Raw genomic sequence first — 24,616 nt, forward strand, 5'->3', positions numbered from 1 at the left:
AGTTGAGCTTGTTGATGAGGTATATATTACATCCTTTGTCGTTGTTGCTTTCTTGCTGTAGTTTCTCTCTGTCTTAATGAAACAATTTGTATTGACTCTCTTCATATGGATCCTGCTGTTAGAATAGCTCTACAAAATGTTCATAGCCTACCTGAAGTTTTCTTTCCACCTGTATCTGAATTACTTACTTTTGCTAGAGTTGTATTAGAACTTTATTTGCAAAGTGACTCAGAAAACAAACATGCTGTTATTGCAACTAATTTTATCAATATTTATGAGGTTATACAAGCTTTAGAAAAGGTAGCTACATCTATAAGATTGCTGAGGAGCCAGCTGGGAATATAGATTTTTCTGAAAATTATGGAGATCCTGACGAATTATTTGAAACCGTTAGAGAAATTACCAATTGAAAATCAAATTGGAATTCATTGACATATACTTCAATTCGTAGGGCTCATAGATTAATGTGGTGGCACATTCAGTCTTTAGTTTGGGGAGAAGGAAAGGTAGCTGAATATGTGACTAAATTAAGAACGTGGTTAGCCACTCCTTAGTACAGAGGAATAGATGCCCCAACCGTTGAAGCAATCACTTCACCAGTCAGAGTGGCACCTCAAAGCCCAAAGCAAACTCACGCAGCTGGAAGAAGAGCTAGATCAACAAGAAGGAGAAATCCTTATGTTAGAAGAAGAGTTGTGCACACCAGAACAGTGTATGGGACTCCATGTTCTTGTGTGGGCTCCCATGAACTGCATAATGGATCAAGTTTCTCAAGAGCCTCCACACTTCATAGAGCGCAGTCTCCTTCCCAAAACCATTAAGGTCAAGCATACACTGGGAAAGCTAAAAGGTTTATATTCTAATCATATTTCTGATTTTAATATAAACTAGCAAATCTCTGATCTTACAAAAACAAACTTGTCTGCTTCTTCAAAAGGAGACTCCTGCCAGGACGTAGAAATATTTGACCCCAGCCAAATTCTGGCCAAAGGGCATTTCATACTATCCTGTTAAAAATGGTGTAAAAGTTAATAAGTATCCTGGTTTTGAAATGGAACATTTATCATTAACTAAACTTTATTTACAAAGAACTATTAAAGGCGGGAATTCTATATAGGAGAGAGTCAAAGCACTGTGTTTCATTTAGAGGCAAAATTTTTCAGCAGGAGCAACAGTTCTTTGTGTCCAAACTACATGGGACAAAGAGAAAGCTCCAGTACAGTTTGATTGAGCTGAGAGTGCAGAACTTACTTTACAAGAATGGGTCAAACAGTACCTATCTCAGCAATTAATCCGTGAGTACCAACACAATGTCCCTTTGACCTGAATGGGCCGGACCTAACACCGTATTATTGGAAAACAGAAAAGGAGGAGCTAAAGAAAATGGGCCTCACTCCTGGCAGTCTGGTTGCTCCTCCACCAATCACAGGAAAAGAGGCAGAGGCATTGAAAAAGAAATTTCTAGAAGAGCAAGAACAATGAATAAAAGCCAGCAGTGCTTGTCAATCAAGAAACAGTAGAGATCTTGGCAGAGCTCTGTCGCCAACTACTCCCATGTTCAAAAGCCCCACATTGACTTCAACAATTTTTTTGTCACCAGTAGTGAGTTGGGTACTGCCAGGAGTGGTAAAGGAACCACATCCAGTGCCAATACCTTCTGTTGGGGAAGTAAAGAAGATGTCAGATATATTAGGGCAAATACAGCTTGTTCTAATAGGATTACTAGATGGATTTTTCTTCTTGACACACTTTTGTCCTTTCACTTTGGAATATATGCAGTACATTTATTTATCTGTTATGTTCTTCATACCAGGTCTCCACCATAGGGCAATTGCTTTTGAATTGACAGAATCAGCTGAAGAAGTTGTTTTCTTTTCAAAGTGAGGTGGTTTTCAAATAGAGATTTTAAATTGTAACATGTATCTAATTTAACTAACTTGATACTTGGGTTTTTAGACAACTTAAGTAATACCAGGAGAGGTAGGTGAGATGCGTAAGGGTCCTGGAGCTATAGGAATGGGGTACTGGGCAGCTGTGAGGGTGAATTTTTTTGTAGTGCCTTTACGAGAACTCTGAACCTTGACATCCATTAAGTGCAGAACTTCCTTTCTAATTTGTGCCTGAAGTTTGTTCTTACATTATATATTTCTTTAGAATAAGGACCCCAAAATGGCTCGAGTTGCACTGGAATCTCTGTACAGACTGCTGTGGGTTTACATGATCAGAATTAAATGTGAAAGCAACACAGCTACCCAAAGGTAAGATACTGTATTTGTAACGATAATCAGGCATTGTAGAGTGAATGTTGCCAGTGAAGAGCTTTTATAGTACTCCTGAACTGCTTTGAATTGAACCTATACCTGTTGTGAAATAAAAAACTCAACAGTGCACAACCGAATATTCCCCTTTGTGGCACCGTCAGTTACTCTCCCACTTACTAGAATTACTGTATAAAGTGTTTCTGCTTTTGGAAGAAATAAAAATCACTCTTTGCCTGGTTAAAGTTAGAAATATTTTTGTAGTGGTATATCATTGACGGGTTTATTGTTACTTGCAATGTAGTAATGAAATAAAATAATTACATTGACTCTGTAGCAAAGGATCAGAACAAGATACCCCATTACATTTTCATTTCAAAGGAAATACGTTCTAGTCTTTCTAAATAGAGTAGGATTTCCAACTTACATTTCATGGTAAGTGAAGTTCTGCAAAGTCCAGACATGTCTAATGCTTTTTTTCCTTCTTTTACAGTCGGCTTACTACTATTGTCACAACACTTTTCCCAAAAGGGTCCCGTGGTGTTGTGCCAAGAGATATGCCTCTAAACATCTTTGTGAAGATAATACAGTTTATTGCACAGGTATGGGAGAACCATGCATGTGGCATACCAAACAATGCATAATTTGTTTTCCCAATAAGAAATTAACAAATAAGTAAACTTCTATTTTCTGAATTTCTTGCAACCCCATTGTCAGTAGCTTTCATCTAGGCAATGATAAATTTATAGACTGAGCTGCAGCAGACTTCTTTTAAACAACAGGGTTTGATTAACTTTATTCCACTAAAAATGGATAAAAATGTTTTCACTTCAACTCAAATGTATTTTTTGAATACATTTGTCAGTTTTTGGTATTGCCAGCAAGTCAGAAAATGCATTTGCTGACAGGCTCTGACTGTCAATAAAGTTCAAAATAAATATCCATAGTTTGTCCTGATACTGAGTCATTCCTACTATATAGGACAAGGAGATGCACTGCTTTTAAAGCAGTAAGTCAGAGGAAAACCAAGTTCAGCATGTAGCTGACACATTTAGTTTTCAGTTCAAATGGGAATTGCTAGAACAAACTAACGTTCAGTGTTGGAATTTTCATCTCTTTATTACTTAAATTCAGAAAACATTCCCATTGAGCAAAGCACTTAAGCACAGACTTAAAGTCTCTGAATAGGAATGGATTAAACAGATGCTTAAAATCTTCCCTGAACTGTGCCATCTGTGAACAATCTCCTTTTATGTAAAATACTGTGTTAGTACCATAATTACCACAGTTTAAATCAAATAATTAAAAGCTTTATTTCCAAAAAGGATCATTTTCTGTTTAAATGCTGTAAATTTTTGAATTTGTCAACATGCAGCAGTGTTGAAAGCTTAGATCTGATAATATGTTCTGCATACTTCTGAAAATCTGTTTTTCTGTACTTTTAAATAAATCACGATTAAACTGGTTTTCAACAGTCTGTTGCCTTAAAGAATATAAGAAGAGAAGTGAGCAGTTTAATGATTTGTAATATTTTTACTATTTTAGGAACGTTTAGATTTTGCAATGAAAGAAATTATCTTTGACTTCCTTTATGTTGGAAAACCAGCAAAAGCTTTCAGTCTTAACCCTGAGGTAGGACGTGCATCTGCATTTTTTTGAGTTAGTATATATTGTAGTGTGCTACGTTTACTTTCTGTTTACCTTGTAAGCATGCTTTCACCTTTGTCCAGTTTTCAGGCCAAATCTTGAACTTGATTTATTGGTAAAATACATCTGCGGACTTTGATCTGTGAAGTGTCACATGCCTATCTCATGTTTCCTCAGCGAAGATTATCAAATATGAAGTAGGGCAAATGTAGAAAACAAAAAGATAAATTAAACTATTGCTCATAGTGTTTCCTTATCACTCTGCTGTTGTTATATGCAATGCCTTAAACTATTTTAATATAAAAATAAATTTTCTGTAACAATTTCAATGTTTTTCAAAACAGTTTTACTGAAAAAGAGTGCATGATGCAAGAAGAATTGAAGATGACAAAAAAGAGAAAACTTTAATATAAAGTTTTACCACTCTGACTGGTAAAGCTCCACTACTGTTAGTGTCATGAATCAGCTTGCTAGTGCTTTCCTGAAAGAAAACAATTAGAAATTTGAAAAACTTAAAAAAAACCCACACAAAAAAGTGGTAAAATAATGAAAAATTGTCTTGAAAATAATGTATTTGCTTATAATTTTGCAAAAATTTCATTTGAAAATTAAGGATAAACACATGAAAAATAAAAAGCATTTGTGATCATCTGATAAAATATGTCCATATTAATCTTGCACTGTTAACGAGTCATATCTGTTCACTAAGGTTTTAAAATAGAGTGAGTTGCTTTACAATAATTGTATTTGATACAAAAAAAGTTTTTTGAAAAGTAGATTAAACTTTTTACTGGCAAAATCAACAGAAGCGAAGGGCAGGCTTTACTTTGAGCACAGCTTTCATCTTTCTTCAGCAAAGAAAAATGAAACAGAATTCTAGAGCAGCCAATCCCCACCACGTTCTGGGTCAGTCACCTGCAGTATTGAGTGAGGAAGGTCCTACAAAGGACATTGTGTATTAGCATTGCATGAAGCCAAGCGTGTAGGGAGTGGACATAGTCCTTAGCTTCTTGATGAATCAGCATCTGAAACTTTACTGTTTCTCGACGACAATGTAAGTCCAAAAACAATGAAATAATAGGAATACTTTTTGATGTACGTAGACTTTAGCATTCTAAAAAAAAATACCCCAAATCTATGTAAATGAACCTCTGGGAGACTGTCAGTAGGACAGCCTCTGATTTTTTGGAATACGTTCCTGGGAAGTTGAAAACATTCTGGTCTTTTAATCGTTGCAATGTGAAGCCTGCAAATTTTCCTCTGGTGAATTCCCAGAAGGCATTCAGGTCACTTAGCCTCATCTTCCCGATGTTTTCACATTGAAGTTTCAGTGCTGAGCACCATTCCAGACTTTTCACTGAATAATGGCCAGCCCTGGGCCTTTCAAGACAGTTATTGATCTTTTTTCGTAGTGGACCACATAGGTCGTTTATTTTTAACCGAAGGTCCACTTCAAATGCATTACTAAACTCCAGGTCATATCCACGTGTTTTATCCTGAAGATGAAAAGACAATGTGCTAATGAAAATACTTAGAAATAGTGGAGAGCACTGCTCGTAATGCAACTATAAATTCACTATTTCTTTCATGGGCATTTTTTGTGAAATATTTCACACTAGTCAATGTAGCAAAGATAGAGAAAAAATGCTGGCAAGTGCATACTCAAAATTTCAAAGTGATTAAAGAGTGTGAGTATAATAATGATTATTTGGTTATGATACTCATTCATCTTCTGAACTTTGCAGAGAATGAATATTGGTCTGAGAGCTTTCTTGGTAATTGCTGATAGCTTGCAGCAAAAAGATGGTGAACCTCCAATGCCGGTGACTGGAGCTGTCCTTCCCTCTGGAAACACTCTCAGAGTGAAGAAAACGTATTTGAGCAAAACTCTTACGGAGGAGGAAGCTAAAATGATAGGTCAGTAAGAGAACGGACAACATCATAGAAACTTGAATGAGAATGAATGTGAAAAACTCTTCAGTACCTGAGCAGAATAATTTACTATTGTTAAATATTCAATTGATTTATTTCTTGTAAACATTTACTTTATTGTGCATTCTAATGAAATGTATGGTTTAGTTTGGCAAATACTGCTTTTTAAAATTATTTCAGGAAAAGTCCTCAGTCATGCTCCACAAGGGGTAGCAACTCTATATTCTGGGGGAGTTAAGTACACAGATAGTTAAGAATTAGCTTCTTTCATTGCTGAATTGCTGTGTTTATTCACAGATATTAATCTTAGAAACAGTGCCTGTGCTCAGAAAATTCATCAGCTTTGAAAACCAGCAAAATTCTGTTGATGTCTTAATTTTAATTGCAGTATCTCACACCAAGGGAAACTTTAAAAATGACAGAAACTTTAAAATGTAAAATAAAGCTGAACTGAAGTGCATGAGTTAAAAGCACCATTACCTTGGGCTTCTTTGAGTCAATGAGAGAATCCTGCGCTGTAGGAGAAGAGCTTCTATATCATGCCCTGAAAGTGTCTGATGTTGCTGACAAAAAAGAAAATTTGACTACTCACCTTAGCACTTCATTAAGTCCCCAAAGTTACGTGAATGAAAGTCTACGTATTTCTACACCAATGACAAAGACCTGTCTTGTACTGTTGCTAGATCATTGTAGTAATATCAAGAAAATAAGCAATGTAAGACCCACTGCTGTTGAAATACGACAGATGTAGTATTCATGCTGTCACCAATTCAGTTCATTTGGGTTACAGCTCATGCATTTGATAATAAATGTTTACACTATTGAATTCTTACATTTTATTAGCAATTTCTTCACTATTTTACGATACAATAATTTAGTTTCCATTTATAACATACAAGATTAAACTTGGTAATTCCTGTATTTTCTTTTGCCTTCTACTGTGCCATTGAACTTTTGATCATATCGGATCTGAAAATTGATGCGATTTTGAAATTCTAAGCTTATGTTGTCTTTATCAAATTGGAAAGAATTGGATAGAGAATTGACTAGATGATTAAAAATATATTGTTCAGTGTTAACAAATAACATTTAATTAAGAAAATAAAAATTTTAGCCTTTGATGAACATAGAAAAAGAGTTAATTCAAGTTTTATTTTTTAAATATTTGATGTCCATCAGCTGCTGTAAAGCTGAATGTCTAATTTTTTTTTCACGTAAAATGTCATGCCATGAATGTCCATATTGAATAAGTTTTAGGAGAGCTCATTCAGATTCCTTTTTTCTCTTTGTCTGTAGTTTTTAATCCTTGCTGCCGGATTAGAGCTTTTACTTCTGTCACCAAGTCGCAAACTACATTCTATAACTTGGCAAACTGTGCAACTTCATTTGACTATGTAGGGACATATTTTGACTAGGTATTTTTTGATTTTTCTTCCAGGAAAAATGTGTGTGTATGTATATATCACTTGGGCTATTTTTACATACAGTAGCATTCTTTTTGGAGAGAGCAACATATTCTGTCTCTGAATCAGGCTATCATTACTTGTGGAATATGCTGTCTCACAAGGAAAACATTTTTCTTAATTCATGCAGCACAGCATGAGTAAGAAGAAAAAAAAATTCAAAATATATGTATCTATAAATATTCCAAATTATAAAAAAATGCTTGTTATTGCAGGTATGTCATTATATTATTCTCAAGTAAGAAAAGCTGTGGACAACATACTCAGACACCTTGACAAGGAAGTGGGTCGGTGCATGATGCTCACCAACATACAGATGCTTAACAAAGAACCTGAAGACATGATTACGTGAGTGTTAAAGAACAGTAAATCCCATAAAATACTGAGATGTAATTTCAAAACTTTTCCTCTATTTCTTTCTATCACGGGTCATCAGAGAAACAGCAAGAAACAGGAACGTTTTGTTTAGTTAATATATACTCTGAAAAACTGTTTCTGACAACCTGATTGTACTTTTTTGCATGTTGCAGTGTTTGGAATTGAACTGATGGCTCTTGATGTAGCCAAAATCATGCGTGAATCCTATGAATGTTTAGATGGTAAATGTTGAAAGCCCAAAGTGGAAAACTTGTCAGCCTATGATCAGAACCCTGTTTCAGGGTATATTTGCATCATTGAGTTTCAAAATGAACACAACAAATGCTGTAAATCCCTATGAATAATAATAATCTTTCAGAATTCCCATTGTTATTCATGCCTGTAGTCAAAATCAAATCTTAATTAAAAAAACAAGTCATTTTGTGATAAGTCTTGGATTTAAGCAGTACCCCGCTGGAACAGAATCAAACCAGTACCTTGCAAGCAGTGTTGAACAGCAGCATTTTACACTCTGATACAAAACTATTAACAAGGGAAGTTTCCTGGAGAGAGTTCTAGTGAGGTGGACATGTAGTAGACTTTAGAGACACAGAGACATCATTTGACACATGCAGAGCACAGATTGTAGAGATCCCAACTCTGAGGATACCTTGCATATCTTTCCTTTTAGATGAGTGGACATGGTAGTTATGCTAGAAGAGAAACAACCACTGGAAAAAAGTTTGAGGTGTAATGAAAAGGACATTGGTCTCATCAGGATTGTTTTTTTCATATACTGTGAAAAAAAAGACAACTTGCTAAATATACTGTGAGTGGTAAAGAGGCTGCAATGACTGGCCAAATTCAACTACCTTTTACAGCGGATATAATCTTTATGTTTTAAAGTCATTTCTCTGCCCTTGTTTTTTGCTGTGGCTGTGTAGAGGAGATTGTAAGCTCTTTGTGTCTTTAGAAATTGTCTTTATATTAAATTCCAGTATTACTATTCAATAATATTTATATATATATATATACACTTACATACTATATATACTTATATATACTAATATATACAATATACTGCTCAGAACTCACAGACAGTGTTCATAACATTTTGGGTATTCAGACTTTTGCGAGAAGGAAAAGGAATTTTGACACTCACATTTTATTCCCCAAAGATAATTGCGTAGTGAAACCTTGAGCACTTAGATAAGAAGTGTACTTAACCTTAGCTGTAAACGTCTCTTATGGTTTGTCAGCATCACCAAAGTGTTGTTTATTTTTAGAAGCAGTGAACAAATAGACTTAAAAGAGTTTTAAATTTCAGAAAGTCTTATGCTTTGGTAGTAACTTTTGTCAGAGACATAAAGATTTTCAGTTTGGAAGATCTTGACATGTAACTCACTATATTTTTGTGTTGTACTTTATATCCAGATGAGTTGAGCTGTAACTCAATATATACACTGGAAAGGAAAAACACATTAGAACACATTTTTACTTGTTCTTCCAAGGAAAAAACATCCAGGATGCCTAATTATCAGTTGATAAAAAATCATGTGAACTCATGAAAAACATCATTAGCCATTACTGTCAGCATTTAAAATGGCTCATTTGAAAACTGCATTGTGCATGATAACTGGAAAAGCCAATATACTGGCTTTTGTGTAATTACTGATCATTTTATTTGCAGAACTTCATGCTTCACTGGAGCGTATTTGTTACATATTTGTTTTGACTTCTTAGGGGTTTTAGTACTTAGATACAACACTACATTTATCTGTATTTTAAAGTTATGGCTTTTGTCATATTTACATATAGTTAATGTTATTGTATAAACTAAATATCATAATGATATTTTTAATAACAAAGTAAGAATCAAAAGGAATTAGCTAGGCAATGCATAGTCGTAACATTTTAAAGTATATGGATTCTGGAATTTTCTTTGGCAGTATTAGGCATGCTTCTGTATTTAATGACTGACCCTTTAAGCATTTATTGCTGAAGTAGTAAATGCTACTCTGAAGAGGCTTACTAAAATCCTGACTAAGGAGCATCCTTTGCATCCTCCATTGGGACGTGAATTTCCATACAGCTTATAATGACTTTCCAACATCTAGTCAGAACGGGGCATCCATTTTTCTAACGTACAAACCTGTTCTTGCATGTACTTCAAAGATTTTTGCTGCCAATACGTAACTAAAATCTGATGCTGCTGGCATGGAAACACAGGCTTCCAGGTGAGGACAGCTGTCAGTGTGTTCATCCAGAGCTCATCTTGTTGGAGCCTGAGTCAGCAAGAGACGGCTGCAGAGCCCTGGGAGGGCCCCCTGGCCAGACACTTTGCATGCTGTGCCTGGTAGCTCAGATAAATTTGGAACTTAAGCCTCAGGTTTGGATCTTCTCCTGCTAGTCATCTGGGCAGCTGGTACACCACACAACACCTACAGATTTTATATTTATAAATAATTACTGATTTGCCTTCAGAAGCGTTTCCTCTCAGACTATTATTTTACATGCCTCCATTTTCAGTGCACAAACTGTTTACCCCCACTGGGGACTGATAATAAGGAAACTCTGCAAAGTTCACTTCCGATTTCAAGTCAGCAGGGAAGACTCATGGGTTTGCCTGCAGATAAAAGTGCCGATGACACTTTTCTCTTTACAGCTGTAAAAGTATAATATTTTGCACTAATTATTAATCCATTAGTAGTTGTATTAGCAATAAAAGTTCAGAGGGATTTGTTTACAACCACATTCTCAGATGAGATGGTGCATTTTACTCTTGTTCAAGTCAGTTGCTGACACCTTCTTTCAAGTTCTGTCTGTTAGGATATAGATACAGTGAGACAGAGATAATTCCTTATGAAAATAGCTTCCCCTCATTGCACAATTTAAGTCAGTAGATTAAAATCATATCATAATTTTCTTAATGTAATATATATCAAAGCTGATAAGTATATAGAGTGTTAAGAGAAAGAACGATATTCACTACAAAACTGTCTTTAATCTTTGAATTAAATAAGCCTAATGTCAGTTTATGCTGTTCTGTACCTATTATTTCACTGAATGCTCAGTGTTACTCTATAAATCTTATTTTAGACTTATGAGATGGTATTGTATTTAGGCTTTCTCTGTGACTGGACACAGAAGGTATCCAAATACAATGGCCTCAGTTGGGTGGAGAGGCAGAGTACTGTAGTAAGCAGGACTGCAGTAAGTTGGACTGAGGTGCAGGAAAACTACGTTCATTATCTGTTTTGTTACTGAATTTCACTGTGGTGTTAAGTAACTTGCAGTGCTTATTGGTGACGCTCTTTTTCCCCCATCCTTTTCTAGTTCAATCCAAAGCATATTAAAGCAGGAACAGTCTTTCTCTGTGTGTTTAAAGTAGTAGTGTCCCTAAAGAGGACCTTGTTCTTTTGACTCCTCCAAAGCATATTGCAGGCTAATAATTAGTAATTTTGTGGGAAAGACTGTACAGTTTGCAATGCCGTTATTATGCTTTGGTTATTTCTTTATCATAAAATATAGATCATTAAAAATTAACAAATAAAAAGCTAGATTTTGGGGTCTGTCTGAAGGACTTCTTTAATCTGCATTCTTACAAAAAAAATAATGGAGACAAGTGAGGAAACAGCTGCATCTGCTGTGAAAATAATCAGCAGCTGAAACTTGAGCTACTTTTAGAAGACTTAAGGACTCCCAGACTAGGTTTTGGTTCATGCTGAATTTTAGACTCAACCACTTTCCCAGGCTGTTGGGGAGCAGTTGAGCCATTCCACAGATTAGAGCAGTCTTAGGACTGCTAAAACATGTTTTAACTGATAGTGGTTGCTGAAGTGCTGCTACCTCAGGCAAGAATCAACAGAAACTCTCTGGCCGTACGTCCCTCTAAATTATGCTGCTTTTTCAGTGTAATAATGTGTGGTGTGCAATTTCCACAGATCTATGCCCTACTGAGGGCAACTCTCTGGATCTTCAGTCTTGTTATTTGGGCCTCTTACATATCTGCTATTTGCTTTATACAACTGGTGTAATATAGCTGCACTGTGATGGGGAGCACCCCAGCTTTTTCCTCATCGCCTCATCCAAAGCTTGCATCATGCAAATGCTCATCTTGATGGGGGAACTCTTTTACATTGTAACTCTATCTTGATATACCTACCAGTTCCCCTCAGAGAGAAACAAAGGAGTCAATAATAATTGATTTTTCAAGCACTGTATAGATACAATGCAGGAAAACTGTCAAAACTGAAACCATTTATTGAATGGAAACATTTACTCATGTTTCCTTCTTACTTCATTTATAGGGTCTAGCTTTCTGTCCTGATGTTCTTATATGGCCTCTGGCACTCTGTTATGTCCAGCCTTTTTCTGAAAAACTGTAGGTGGATCATTTAACACAGTTACTTGCTAAGCTTAGTCAAAATTCTGGTTTAATTTTTCAGCGGTGAAAGAAAACCAAAAATCGATCTGTTCAGGACATGTGTTGCTGCTATTCCTCGATTGCTTCCTGATGGAATGTCAAAACTTGAGTTGATTGACTTGCTGGCAAGGTAAGCTGTTCAAGCATTAAATGGTTGCTCAAGGGGAACAGAATGAAAAACTGAGCCACAGAATACGTAACTCTTCCTTAGACAAAGCCATATGCTTATAAGAAGTAATTAATGGATAAGACATAGAAGTCCTACCATCTTTTTACAGGCATAGTGTTTATAATGTAGACTCCTAACTTTATAAGAGAGTAGATCGATCATCCAGAACTCTTTTCCATCAGTATGTTGGTTACATCGTATTCACTATTCTTCATTATATTCACCATTTATTGCCTTTTTTTAACCATCACAGCATGCTAATTAACAGGAGATAACATCTTTTCTGCGTAGTGGAAAAATGTGGAGATACGTGTTTAGTTTTAATTTATGATTCCCACTTGTCTGTCTGATAAAACAGAATATGCTAGATGTGCTATCCTTCCAAATATGGATAGTAATTATTTTAATTATTTTTTTTTAACTATAAGACAGAAAATAAAGAAAAGGCTGTTTAAATTTCATCTCCTCCCTGCTTCAGTTCCATTGAATTTATCTAGGTAGACTTCACATCACTGAAGAATGTAGTCTTCAACACGACTGCTAAAATAGTTTATGTTTCAGGTTGTCAAATCAGTGACTTAGTGCAGATAATTATGATAACAGGTACTGATCAGTACAGAAGGGTCTGTTACATTTCAGTTCTGGTATCCAAGTCAAAGAGTCCAGCATGTGTTATTTATGTAGGTGGATGATGGTGGTAAATTAAGCCACAAAGCCCGTGCAGCATATTTCTCTCAGGTAACTGTGACAAAGCAGTCTTGGCCATTCCATTTTTGCTTTTGAAACGTCTGTGAGGAACAGCAGTTGTGGGAGTCAGAGGATTACATGCAAAAGCAGTTTCTTCTGCTCTATGAACACCCAGCTCCCAGTGACGTGCTAAAACAGTGAAACAATTACTTCTACTAGCAGTAAAGGGTTCAGACAGCCAAAGAAGCCAAAATTACAGCCAAGGGTAGGTGTGCTGTGGTGCGTGGGCAGCTTGATTTCCTTGTGTTTATATCCTCTGCTATAAATCACTTGTGGGTTGTTTTAGATCTTGACATAATCAAATTATACAGATACCATCTTAAATAGTAACATCAATTCTGCTTAAGGGAAATGAAAAAGGACATGTTTTCCTTTAATCCAATATTTTAACTAGCTTTCTGTCCTTAGTAATGGCCTTAACTGAGCTGGTAGAAAGCACATACATACCCATTCTGGTCACAGCTCTTCAATCACAGAGAATTGTCCAGGTCAGACCCATCACTACTCTTAAGAAAGTTTGGAAACTGATGTGGATTTCTTCAGAAATTGGTGCTTCCCACCTTAAGTCCCACAACTGTTAATATAACCACTGATCTATCTTTATTCTGTCATCAAACTTCATGCAGAAAAGGTTAGTTGTGATTCTTCAGCCACAATCAGTTTGTAAGCATTTCTTGGGTTCCATGCTGGGACAATGCAAGCAGTAGGTCTGCTGGGTCAATTAACTCTGACTGTGGAAGTGAGACATCAAGAGCAGCTGAGGACAGCATCTCTAGAGCAGCTTTGGAAGCAATTACATACTCAACCTTTCCCCAGCAATGGGACCTTTGGGAAGCTGTTCTCATCTCCTACATGTACTCATACTCTTTGAGACATTGATAACTGTTTTAAATCAGATTCTCAACTATAAGCAAGGGAAATACAATTTAGGTAAAAGTAAGTGGACACAGAAGAGGCTGCAAAGCAGTTACCAGTTCATGGTTCAGGACGTGTAGCATAGTGTTGAAATAGCTTGGCAGGGTCTCAGTATTGCAGAGCAGGACCACAAACTGAACACAGAAAAGGTGATGTTCCTATGAAAAGGCAAGCCTTATTCTCACGTATAAATTGAAATAAGTCTAAAAGATTTTTGAAAAGGTTGTTCTGGTCTAGTCAGTATCAAGGATGCCTGATTTGGGGAACAAGTCCAAGCTTGGGCATTGCAGTTGAAGAAGAGGTTGACCAGAGAAGAAGAGAAAGAAAGATCAGTGAATTGAAAGAATTAGGTCTATTTAGTCTGGGACAGCGTGGACCGAAAACAGTCTACAAAAGTACAGCTTCAGAGAACAAAGTAATAAACTGTTCAAGGAGTTAATACCTGGCCTAATCTTAATCTAAGTCTCCAGACTACCCCAGCACCACAGCTGCTTCTACATTCTCTATACTATGCCATGTTTGTTTGGGTCCAGATTGGCTACTCCCAACTATGAAATAATAGTCCCAGGAGGTAAGTCTTTGCTGTTCTAGAGGACACTGCATTACAATATTGTGTCTTTTCTGGTTTGGAGACTAAAATCAAGACAAGGATAAAAATGTTGCAGAGATGAGGTTTCAGCTTCTCTCAGTTTTTGAAAAGAACCTGAGAAGCTGTTCTGCCAGGATTTGTGTGGGGCTGTGTTGTTGGGATCGAAAACAGTTAAATATTTTCTTTTCACTAAGGATAAAATAACATCTTTGGGTTAATGGATTCTTTTAATCACAGTTTCGTTTGACTTTTTCATCCTCACAACAGATAGGTCTTTTGGCTTTTTCCAAAAGGAGTCTTTAACTCAGCGGGTAGACTTTCTTCCAGGACAGCTGTATTCAAATTATAAGCCATAAAGCAGATGTCAAGTATATACTGTACCTTTTGCCCTTTTGCTGCCCACTGACACCATTCATTAAAAATTCCCAAGTAGGTCTTAAATTTAACTGACTCAAGTGCAAAAAACAAACATTTACTTGCTTCCCCAAGCTTCCTGTCATCTAGTGGTAATATACACAAATACATTCTTAGGCTCAATTTGAATTTCATCTCATTTGATAATGCTATTATGTAGTAACTTGGGCTTAGAGACGTATGTCTTTTGTATCCTTTTTTCTGTTCTTACTTTGTGTCATTGTGGAAGTGACTTCTTGGATGACTTAATCACAGTCTCAGGGGTTTTGCTTGTTTTTCTGGTTTTGGCATTCCAAAGAGGAGACAAAAAAAGGGTCCTTTCTTAGCACAACAAAATGCCATGTTTCCAAATCTATATGGAAGGTCACGTGGTTATTAAAGCATAGCAGTTATTTTTGTAGTCATATTCACCAAGGGTGAAGTTTCATGGCGGTTGCTTTCTTTTGACTTAACTGAAATGTCCCCTGCCTCCCAATTAGGCAGCTATAATGAACCAAATTTGTTATGAGCTGCATCTCATCATACACTTCCAACTGAATGGAGTTTGGTTCCACTCCATTTGACATTTTGGGTGTTTTTTTCCTAGCTTTCTGTCCATTTCTTTATAACGCATCCTTGTTTTCAACTATGTAGATTAAATGTAGATAAAACACTTTGAAAATGAGTTCTAACACACCACAGAAATTTACAGTCTCATGGGTAATAAAAATAAAATACATCATAAAGGCAATGAACCAAGAATTGCAGAAAACATTGATCTGAATTTACTCTGTTCTGCCAAGCTACCAACACAGAAGTGGTTCAATAATTTTTGTGTCAAGAGAAAGTATATATAATTTTTATGTTTAAAAGAACTTTAGCACAATGCAAATGTAAAAGGAAATCAAATTTGAAAATGGGATCTACAATTGCACCATCTTTCAGAAGGACTTTGGGGTTGTCCAATGTGTGTTTAGAAGTATGGAAAGTCCTGACACTGTTTTTCCCATTTCCCTGTCCTAACCTGTTTAAAGCATGAAGGGATTTTTTAATTCAAATGCTTCTTTTAATTTCTTTTGAAGATTTACTTTCACTAGTTGTGATTTGCTACTTGGTTAAACATTCATTGTAACTGTTGGGCAGCTGAGGTGTTGTGATTTTCTTATTATTACATTGAAAGTAAATAAGTAAATACATAAATAGTGAAATTATGTATTAACCTGTAATCTTTTTGTTATCATAACTAAATATAAGTTATTTTATAAAAGTGAGGAAAGTAAACTGTACTTGGTTTGGGGAGACAGCAAGGTTGCCAAATTATGTACTTTAAAGTTACTTTCCTCTTTTAGGAGTGGAACAAAGACTTATTTTGGATTCATTAATATGTTCAGGCAGTGTTGTAGCAAGAATTACAGTATAAAAACAGGTTAAGGATGTTAATTGTGGTCAGTAATAATGAGATCCTGGTAGCATCGTTGACATTTGCATTGTCATTGGGAATTTTCCATCAGTGTTAAGACACTGAGAAACGTGTGCTCCTTACTACTGTAGACCCTCCCTAGATTTTTATTACCTGACATTTACTTTTACTTACAGGCTGTCTATCCATATGGATGATGAACTTCGACACATTGCACAGAATTCTCTTCAGGGTCTACTTGTTGACTTTGTTGACTGGCGGGAGGATGTACTCTTTGGTTTTACTAATTTTCTGCTACGTGAAGTGAATGATATGCATCATACCCTTCTTGATACTTCACTGAAGTTGCTGCTACAGTTGCTTACACAATGGAAGCTTGTAATACACACTCCAGGAAAAGCTTCTGAACAGGCGAAAACCAGATCTGCAGAGGTATGAAATCAGGAGATCTGTGTCCTGAAGTTTATACTAATTGAAGACAGAAAATATGTTTCTTGATATTGCTGTTGTTTATGTGTTTTGGTTTTGCTCACCTGAGAAGAATTCACTACGTAAGACTTTTTAAGGTAATTAGTTCAGCTGTCTTTTGAGGACAGCTATGTCCTTGTGTAAGACAGCAGATGTTATTGTTGTTGAGCAACATAAGAGAATGCATGTCAAAATGAAATATGCACATCAACAAAAGCACATGAAGTGAAATATGTGTATGTAGATGTGGCAGAAGGACACTTTCCCCAGGACTAAAAATGATTGATAATGCTAGTGGGAGCACTGAGAGGAGTGTAATGGGTCTTCCCTTCGCATAGCCATTTCATTTGGTTGATTCAAAAACATCAAAGAACCCAATTGTTTCTACAGCCTGCTGTCTCCATGTGTTACAAAAATTCCTGGGAACTGAACAGCTTTGCTCCTGCTCCTCCCATCTGCACTGTCCCATGGATATTTTCGTTATGAGAGATGATTTTCAGGTTTCTTATCTCCTAACCCAATCACATTGGAAATGTTTTCCTTTGGGCAAGCATGACGTCTTCTTTATATCACAGAGGACCATTAAACAATAAGTAATAATAGTATTAAAAAAAATAGAAAAGAGAAATCCTCACATACTTTTCAGTAAGTATTGTTACACTGTAGTGGTGAGGCCGGATTCTAGAGGCCACCTACCTAAGGTGTTGCCTGCTACAGGATTCATGGAGGACCTGAGGACCTGCTATATGGAGTAGAAAAAGTATGAAGTCTTCACAGTCTGACTCACCCCTTCATTTTTTCAGTGGAGGATGGAACAAAGCAGGTAGCTGAATTGCAAATTAGAGGGAGGCGTTTGGCCAAAGGACTCTGCTAATATATTGGATTTGTGGAACAAGATAACTTAAAGCAATGAAATTTGCTTGGTTGAGGGAATGCTGTCAGTCTCCTCCTTCAGCATTTACGTGGCCTCTGCATTGTGTTCCTTTATATGTCCTAGTTAAATAGAGGATTTCTTGGGACACCTGGTTTTCAAACACCATCCTCCATTTTTCCCCCCTTGCACTGTTCTACAGTTGATACCAAATGGATCCAGCCACCGGATACAGTCTGAAAGAAGCCCCTATTCTAATGTGCTACATGCAGTTGAAGGATTTGCACTGGTTCTGCTGTGTAGTTTCCAGGTTGCTACACGTAAACTAGCTGTTTTAATCCTGAGAGAGATCCGTGCTTTATTCCTGGCCCTTGGCCAGGCAGAGGTATGATTTTTATTTTCTGGAACTTTGAATTAAAATTTTCCAAAGATAAAGCTCAAGACTGCTATTATAGTTCCTTTTAGCGTACTAGCTCTGGTGTAGCAGGTATGCACTTAGTTTATAAAAAACGCATTCGGTCTGAGCTCACCATTTGTATTTGCCTTAACATTGCAAACCTTTCTGTGTACTCAACAATGTAACATTAATAACGTGGGCCCTGTACAAGAATTTGAAAGGAAGCATATACAGCAACTTAATATTTTCTCTTGGCATGATGTGAATGTAAATGACACTGTAAAACCTTTTTTTGCTGCATGGATCATTTTTGTATTGTCAGGATTATAGATTTGTATCGGAAATTAAACTCATTCCTGTAGCATACCATTTGGTAAAAAAAAGGATAAGACATTTAAGATTATTCACATACATTTTCCTTGTATAGTAAAGACCTCTAGGTCTTTTTTATGGATGTAGAAATTTGGAGAGTCATGTTGTGCGTTGGTGGTCACAGCTCAGTGAGGCATCTAAATGCCTAAGAACACAAATATGCGTGTTCATGGCAAAGGAATGCTTTAATAAACAGTAAGCTAATTTTTCAGTCTTCTGATCCCAGCTATCCAAAGTCATTTGGGATTTTCTGATATGTGCTTTTGTTCAGTAAGCAGTGAGCTGTAGCCACAAATTAACTTCATTTCAAACCACAGCCTGGACTTGGTTCTGAGATTAATATGGAAAAGACAAAAAGCACTCATCATTACCAATGATTTTTTTTAGGCATTTTAGATTCATGTCATAATTCTTCGGTGGCTCTGTGTCATGTGCCAGAAAAGTAAGAAGGGAAATAATTTGGTCAGGAAAGCAGTTAACTTGTGTTCTCTTTGTTATGCAGGATGATGACAGGCCTATGATTGATGTTATGGATCAATTGAGTTCTTCTATTCTTGAAAGTTTTATTCATGTGGCTGTTTCAGATTCAGTAAGTACTACTTTACTGTTACTGCTAGTATTTACATAGCGCATGGACATAACAAATATCAGACATGAAATACTGAAAATAAAGCTGCCAGAAATCAAAGAAATCATACAACTTGAAGGCCCCAGCCATCCACCCAAGAGCTCCAAGGCTGCACAATGTCCCAGACAATCTGTTCCATGAAAAAAATCACAGTATGGATATAGAACATAACTACCTATAGAAAAAAAAAGTTATAACAAAATGTATAATCAAAGCTACCTAGATTCTGGACCTGTGACCTGCATCCAAAGAAACCATTGAGGAAGTCTTATTTCCAGTACCACCTAATGGTTGGGGTGCTTGGAAGTCACTCACTGCTATCATTTGTTCCAGAAGGGAATAAGCTCTAGCTCCCTTGTGTGCTCAGAATTGGCCCTGCCTGCAGACCTAAGCCTAAGCTCTAGAGTAATTCACAGCTGGGGTGAATCCCTCCTTTCACACTCTGCTGGGTTTGACGTGCCTAACATGCCACCAGAGGAAGCAGAGATGCAGTAAGCATTTTGGATGAAAAAGTATCCGTGGAAGAACGGATGCATAAGGCAACTTGTTTTGTGTACGATCTTAGAGATTAATGCCCTTGTCTGGAGAGCAGCAACTATCAGTTCTGGGCACTTTTCAGCCTGATTAAGTTTAAAGCAACAATTGTTCCTTGCTGCATGAGTGCCCTTTCCTAAAGCAGGAAGGGGACATTGAACTGGTGGTGAAGTCTGGCCATTGTGCAGCTGAAAAGAGAAAGTGGAGGGATCAGAAACTGGGCAAGCAAGAGACATTCTGACTCTGTGACCCAGGAATGAGGAAATTCAGCTGAAATAACAGCTCTGAGTTTGGGTGTTGCAGTTTCTATAGGCAAGAGTTTGGATTTTGTGCTTGAATTCTATGCATTAATAGTGTAGCAAAGCAAATGTGTTGCCTGTGTACCTGGTTTCTGACAGGTACAGCAGAGAGTGGTAACAGTGATTACTTTTGTTACAGTAGATGCAGGGTGCAGGCAACTGTTACATCCTGTTTGAGGTCTGATGATAAGGATGCCATAATGCATGTGTTTTAAGTTTTCATTCCACAAAGTTGTTTTCTTAAGACAAAATTTAAATTACAGTGAGAGATGGTTTGCTGATACAAGAACCATATTTGCCACTAAAGGAAGCAGGATTTAAGTGGATTAAAACTGCTTAAGCACCTGCTTCAGCCTCCTAATTCCCTACATGCATATTCAAACACCCTGATGAATTCTGAAGAATATTTATTAATAGCATTGGCATTTATCATAATGTCATAGCATGTAGGAGTCTTAATCATGGGCTAAGGCTCTGTCCGGCTGTTCAGACAAAGAACATAAGGACAATCTATAGCTATTACAGATCGCAGTCTCACACAAGAGACAGTTGATGGGTGCAGGCAGCAAGGGGAAGAGAAAGTAATGATGAGATTATATCAATCAGCATAATCAACAGTTGCAGTAGGGTTTAACGGCAAGTTGTTGTGCCTGTTGCAGTAGATAGGAGCTTTAAGGAAGAACCAGAGGGGCAATAATGAGGTAGGTCTTATAAACATTTGTAAAAAGCTCCTCCTGAGTGAAAAGGCAATGTGATGGGAAGCATAAAAGTGTTGGTCTAAAAAATCCATCAGAAGTTGGCCATGGAGCTTGAAAATAAAGACAAGAACTGAGGGGGAGCATGGCAGGGAATAAATGATTGTTGCTGTCATTTTTTATCTTTTCTCTCCACAGACAACAATCCCATTAACACACAGCGTGGATTTGCAGTGGCTGGTAGAGTGGAATGCTGTCCTAGTAAATAGCCATTATGATGTGAAAAGTCCTTCCCATGTCTGGATATTTGCACAGTCTGTTAAGGACCCATGGGTTCTCTGCCTCTTCAGTTTTCTTAGACAGGAGAATTTACCAAAACATTGTCCTACCGCTCTCAGCTATGCTTGGCCATACGCTTTCACGAGGCTACAGCTGATAATGCCTCTTGTGGATCCAAAGTAAGTGGCAATCAGCATTTAACTTTCATTTTTATGGTTTGTGTGGTTTTAATACAAGATTTTTTTAGTCTGATGTTTCAGTATCAGTCTGTAAGTCCAGAAGAGTGCTACCCAAACATTCAGTTTTGAGTTTCATAATTGCAGCTTGTAAGGTGGATAAGCCTAGTGTTCTGCCTTCACTGATTTTTCCTACATGGGGTCATGTCATGTTTGAATAGCGGCTGGTGGCTACATAGCATGTTTTATTACTATTTGAAAGATTTTAAGATACTGTGTAATTAAGACTGGGAAATTATTTTGGTCATTTTAATTTATTTTTACATTCTAGTATTCCTGTTAATGCAAAGAAAACAAGTACAGCAAGCAGTGGAGACAACTATGTTACTTTGTGGAGAAACTATCTTATTCTCTGTTTTGGAGTAGCAAAGCCCAGTATTATGAGCCCAGGACACTTGCGTGCTTCAACACCAGAGATCATGGCTACCACTCCTGATGGAACAGTGAACTACGATAATAAGGTGATACATCTTGTTTCAAAGAAATTATTTGTTTGTGAGAGTTTTAAACTGCATCTGCATGCAAAATCGTATCCTGATGAAAGTATTTCAGTTAGGAGAATATTTTGATACATGTGAACTGCTTAAGGCACATAGTGAATAATTAAAACATCTGTATAATCTGTAACATGATGTGTCAATAAATATTTGGCAAAAGCCATGGAATTTTCAAAATATTACTTTTTTCACATTCTGCGTGATGTATATTCAAAATATAGAAGTTCTGGACATAGATGTTCATTTTAATTTTAGTTTGTCATCCCCTTGCTTTCCTTGTAGAGCACTCCAGTTTGTAAATTTATAACATTATTAATCAATAAGGCAGATTTCTGAATAAACATTGTATGCCTGTCAGACATGAAGGAATATTGTATAAAATACAGTTTCAAGTAGTAGCAACCTGGGAGGAGCACAGGTTGCTACTATTTGTAGCTTCACAAATGCGATTACTGGAATATTTTAATGAAACAACAAATTAAGTAAATTACAATAATCTGAATGAAATCAAAGAGATCTCCCAGGTGTATTTATTTGCTAAGCCTTATAGAGATGATTGTGATGTAGCAGACATCCAGTTAGGCTTGTGTTTTAATATCCATAATAGTAAAATCATTTCAGCATGTTTTTAAAATACATAATGATTCTTGGACCATGCTTTTTTGTAAAAAAAAAAAATATTTACTTGATATTGATAATCCTGACAATTGAATGTCAATGGTTTCTTAATACATTTTAGGCTATTGGAACTCCATCTGTTGGAGTCTTACTAAAGCAGCTAGTGCCTTTGATGAGACTTGAAAGCATAGAAATAACAGAATCACTTGTATTAGGATTTGGAAGAACAAATTCCCTTGTTTTCAGGTACTTCCCCACTTATATTCTCAATTATTTGCCTCTAATTCCAATGCATTACTTTTGTTGTAATTTAAATATACTCACATTTTTCTTTGCACCTTAGACATTAGTGTTTGTGTATTGATTAAAATATTGAGGCTTTTCAGAGGAGGCTAGATTTTGTTTACAATTTTTTTTTTTAATTTAGGGAATTAGTAGAAGAACTTCACCCACTAATGAAAGAAGCCCTAGAAAGAAGACCAGAGGTTTGTTGGTGAAATTAAATGTACTAGTTTGTTTGAACTGCAGGATTATTTTAAAAGTAGTACTTTTGTCTCCTTGAAAAACAAAGACATTCTTTTGTACTAAGTAACAATTTAAGCTCTGTGTGCAAGAAGAATGTTATTAATTATGTGTAAGAACATAAAGTAATTCCATTAAAACGAAGTTTAATTTTAATTCTATCAGTGATACAAAATGTGCAATATAGACATCTATTCTGAGGAAAAATTTGCAGTCAAATGTGGAACCTTCTCATAGGGAACTCAAACATACTGGAAATCTACTTTCAATACCTGGAAAAAGTACTGTGTAACTCAGCTGGGCTGCAAGCACATTTCGTGGCAGTGTTCAGATGTGGTTTTTATTTGCTGGGTAGGCAGGGTCACCTATTTCAATTTTAATTGACTCTGTTTCTTTGTTCTAAATACAGCAGGTTAACTGGCAAATTTGTCATTGTTTTCACCTTCATTATAATACTGTCCTTTGTTATAACGGAAAGTAGTGCTAGAAGGTATCCCAGCAGATCATGGGATCTGTCCAAGGGAGGATGAACTAGTCTTGTGTCATTCCTGACAGATGTTGTCTAAACAGTGTTTAAAAACCTCTGGTGGTAGACTCTGAGCCTGGCTAAGCGGTTTAGTCACAGGACATGTTTATGCGGCTAGAGGGGAAAGGCACAGGGAGAGCTAGAGTGCTGGACCCGAGTTCCCATTCTGCTCAATTTTCCTTCCCCGGCTCTGTTTTGGATCATTCCACCTGGCTGCAAGACAGGAATCTGAGATGGTTCTGGGGGTAGCTCACACCCAGGAACAAGCAGGCACCAAGCACAAAACTTGTCCTCCTCCAAACTGCCCCAGCCGCTTTTCCTCTTCTGTGCTTCCTCTCATCTCCTACCTCCCTGTGCACAGCAACCTAAGGGCCAGTTTACAGAACGACTGCTGTGGCTGCAAAACACTCCTCAGGTTAGAGCAGGCATTTTGTGATAGGAGAACACAAAGTGATAATGCCTTGGGCCAGAGGAGCGTTGCACAAGTCATGCTAGGCAACATAGACGTAGCCAGCCTTCTTGGGGTCTCCTGGAGCAGTGGGAATACAAGGCAGCCTGTGCTTTGGGGCCGTGAACAGTCCCTGTCTCTGTTTACCAGTGTGGACACAGCTGTTGTGCCCATGCAGCCCTGCTGAGGAGTCTGCACGGCAATGTACAGGAAGCAGTGTTGCTGCATTAATACTGGCCTCTGCCCAGGCTTGTTTACCTGGGTCTCACGCAATTTCAAACTGTGTGTTCACTGCTCTGTCCTCCGCAGCAGTTTCAGTAAGGTATCTTCATGGTGACCTGGCATGCTGTGCCCATCTGACAAGTCACAGTCTTTGGCACAAAAGCTGCACAGAGAATGGTGGCCAAGAAGAAGCTAAATTATTAGTAGGTGGACAAAGACTCTCAGCTATGCCCAATATGGAAATAAACAGAAGTTCATTCACTCAGCGGGCTCTTCACTCGTGTTCAGTTTTGTGTGGACAATTGTTAATAATTCTGTGTCTGGCAAGCATCCACTAAGATTTCCACTCTGTGCTGCTTCACACCTCAATTCACTTGTGTGCCATCCATCCCTATGAAGTCTTTGATTTGAAGGTCACTTGTTTTGATACTGGGCAGAAGTGGATTAATACACATTAGAGCTGCCACTTGCCTCTGCATTTCTGCCAATGCACCACTGAAGACACCTTAGACTTGAAAGGCCTTTTCTGGAGAAGCACATATCCAGTCCGCCCTTAGGAAAGGAATCACGAGAATGCAGAGTTTTACAGTGTGCTGTAAGAGCAAATATATCATGTGGAAATTTCAGCAGAGTGTGAGAACAAGAGACTGCAATGTTAATTCCTGTATTGCTCCTGGTATGAAGAATT

At 37.1% G+C, this 24,616-nt stretch overlaps 1 protein-coding gene across 5 annotated transcripts in view; it reads left to right on the forward strand.

Moving 5' to 3' along the window:
* The window catches only part of FRY (FRY microtubule binding protein), a 257,840-nt gene that overhangs the window by 150,562 nt on the left and 82,662 nt on the right, over positions 1-24,616 (forward strand). For all 5 annotated transcript variants that reach the window (XM_075420163.1, XM_075420181.1, XM_075420190.1 and 2 more), the window contains 13 exons: positions 2,155-2,258; positions 2,752-2,860; positions 3,804-3,890; positions 5,651-5,822; positions 7,516-7,648; positions 12,106-12,213; positions 16,493-16,748; positions 17,858-18,040; positions 18,927-19,013; positions 20,779-21,038; positions 21,367-21,556; positions 22,332-22,456; positions 22,638-22,695. In XM_075420163.1, the coding sequence (XP_075276278.1) occupies positions 2,155-2,258; positions 2,752-2,860; positions 3,804-3,890; positions 5,651-5,822; positions 7,516-7,648; positions 12,106-12,213; positions 16,493-16,748; positions 17,858-18,040; positions 18,927-19,013; positions 20,779-21,038; positions 21,367-21,556; positions 22,332-22,456; positions 22,638-22,695 (1,872 nt within the window). The remainder of the gene's footprint in view (positions 1-2,154; positions 2,259-2,751; positions 2,861-3,803; positions 3,891-5,650; positions 5,823-7,515; positions 7,649-12,105; positions 12,214-16,492; positions 16,749-17,857; positions 18,041-18,926; positions 19,014-20,778; positions 21,039-21,366; positions 21,557-22,331; positions 22,457-22,637; positions 22,696-24,616) is intronic.

The sequence above is a fragment of the Opisthocomus hoazin genome, chromosome 1 (assembly GCF_030867145.1).
Source record: "Opisthocomus hoazin isolate bOpiHoa1 chromosome 1, bOpiHoa1.hap1, whole genome shotgun sequence".
NCBI classification, from domain to species: Eukaryota; Metazoa; Chordata; class Aves; order Opisthocomiformes; family Opisthocomidae; genus Opisthocomus; species Opisthocomus hoazin.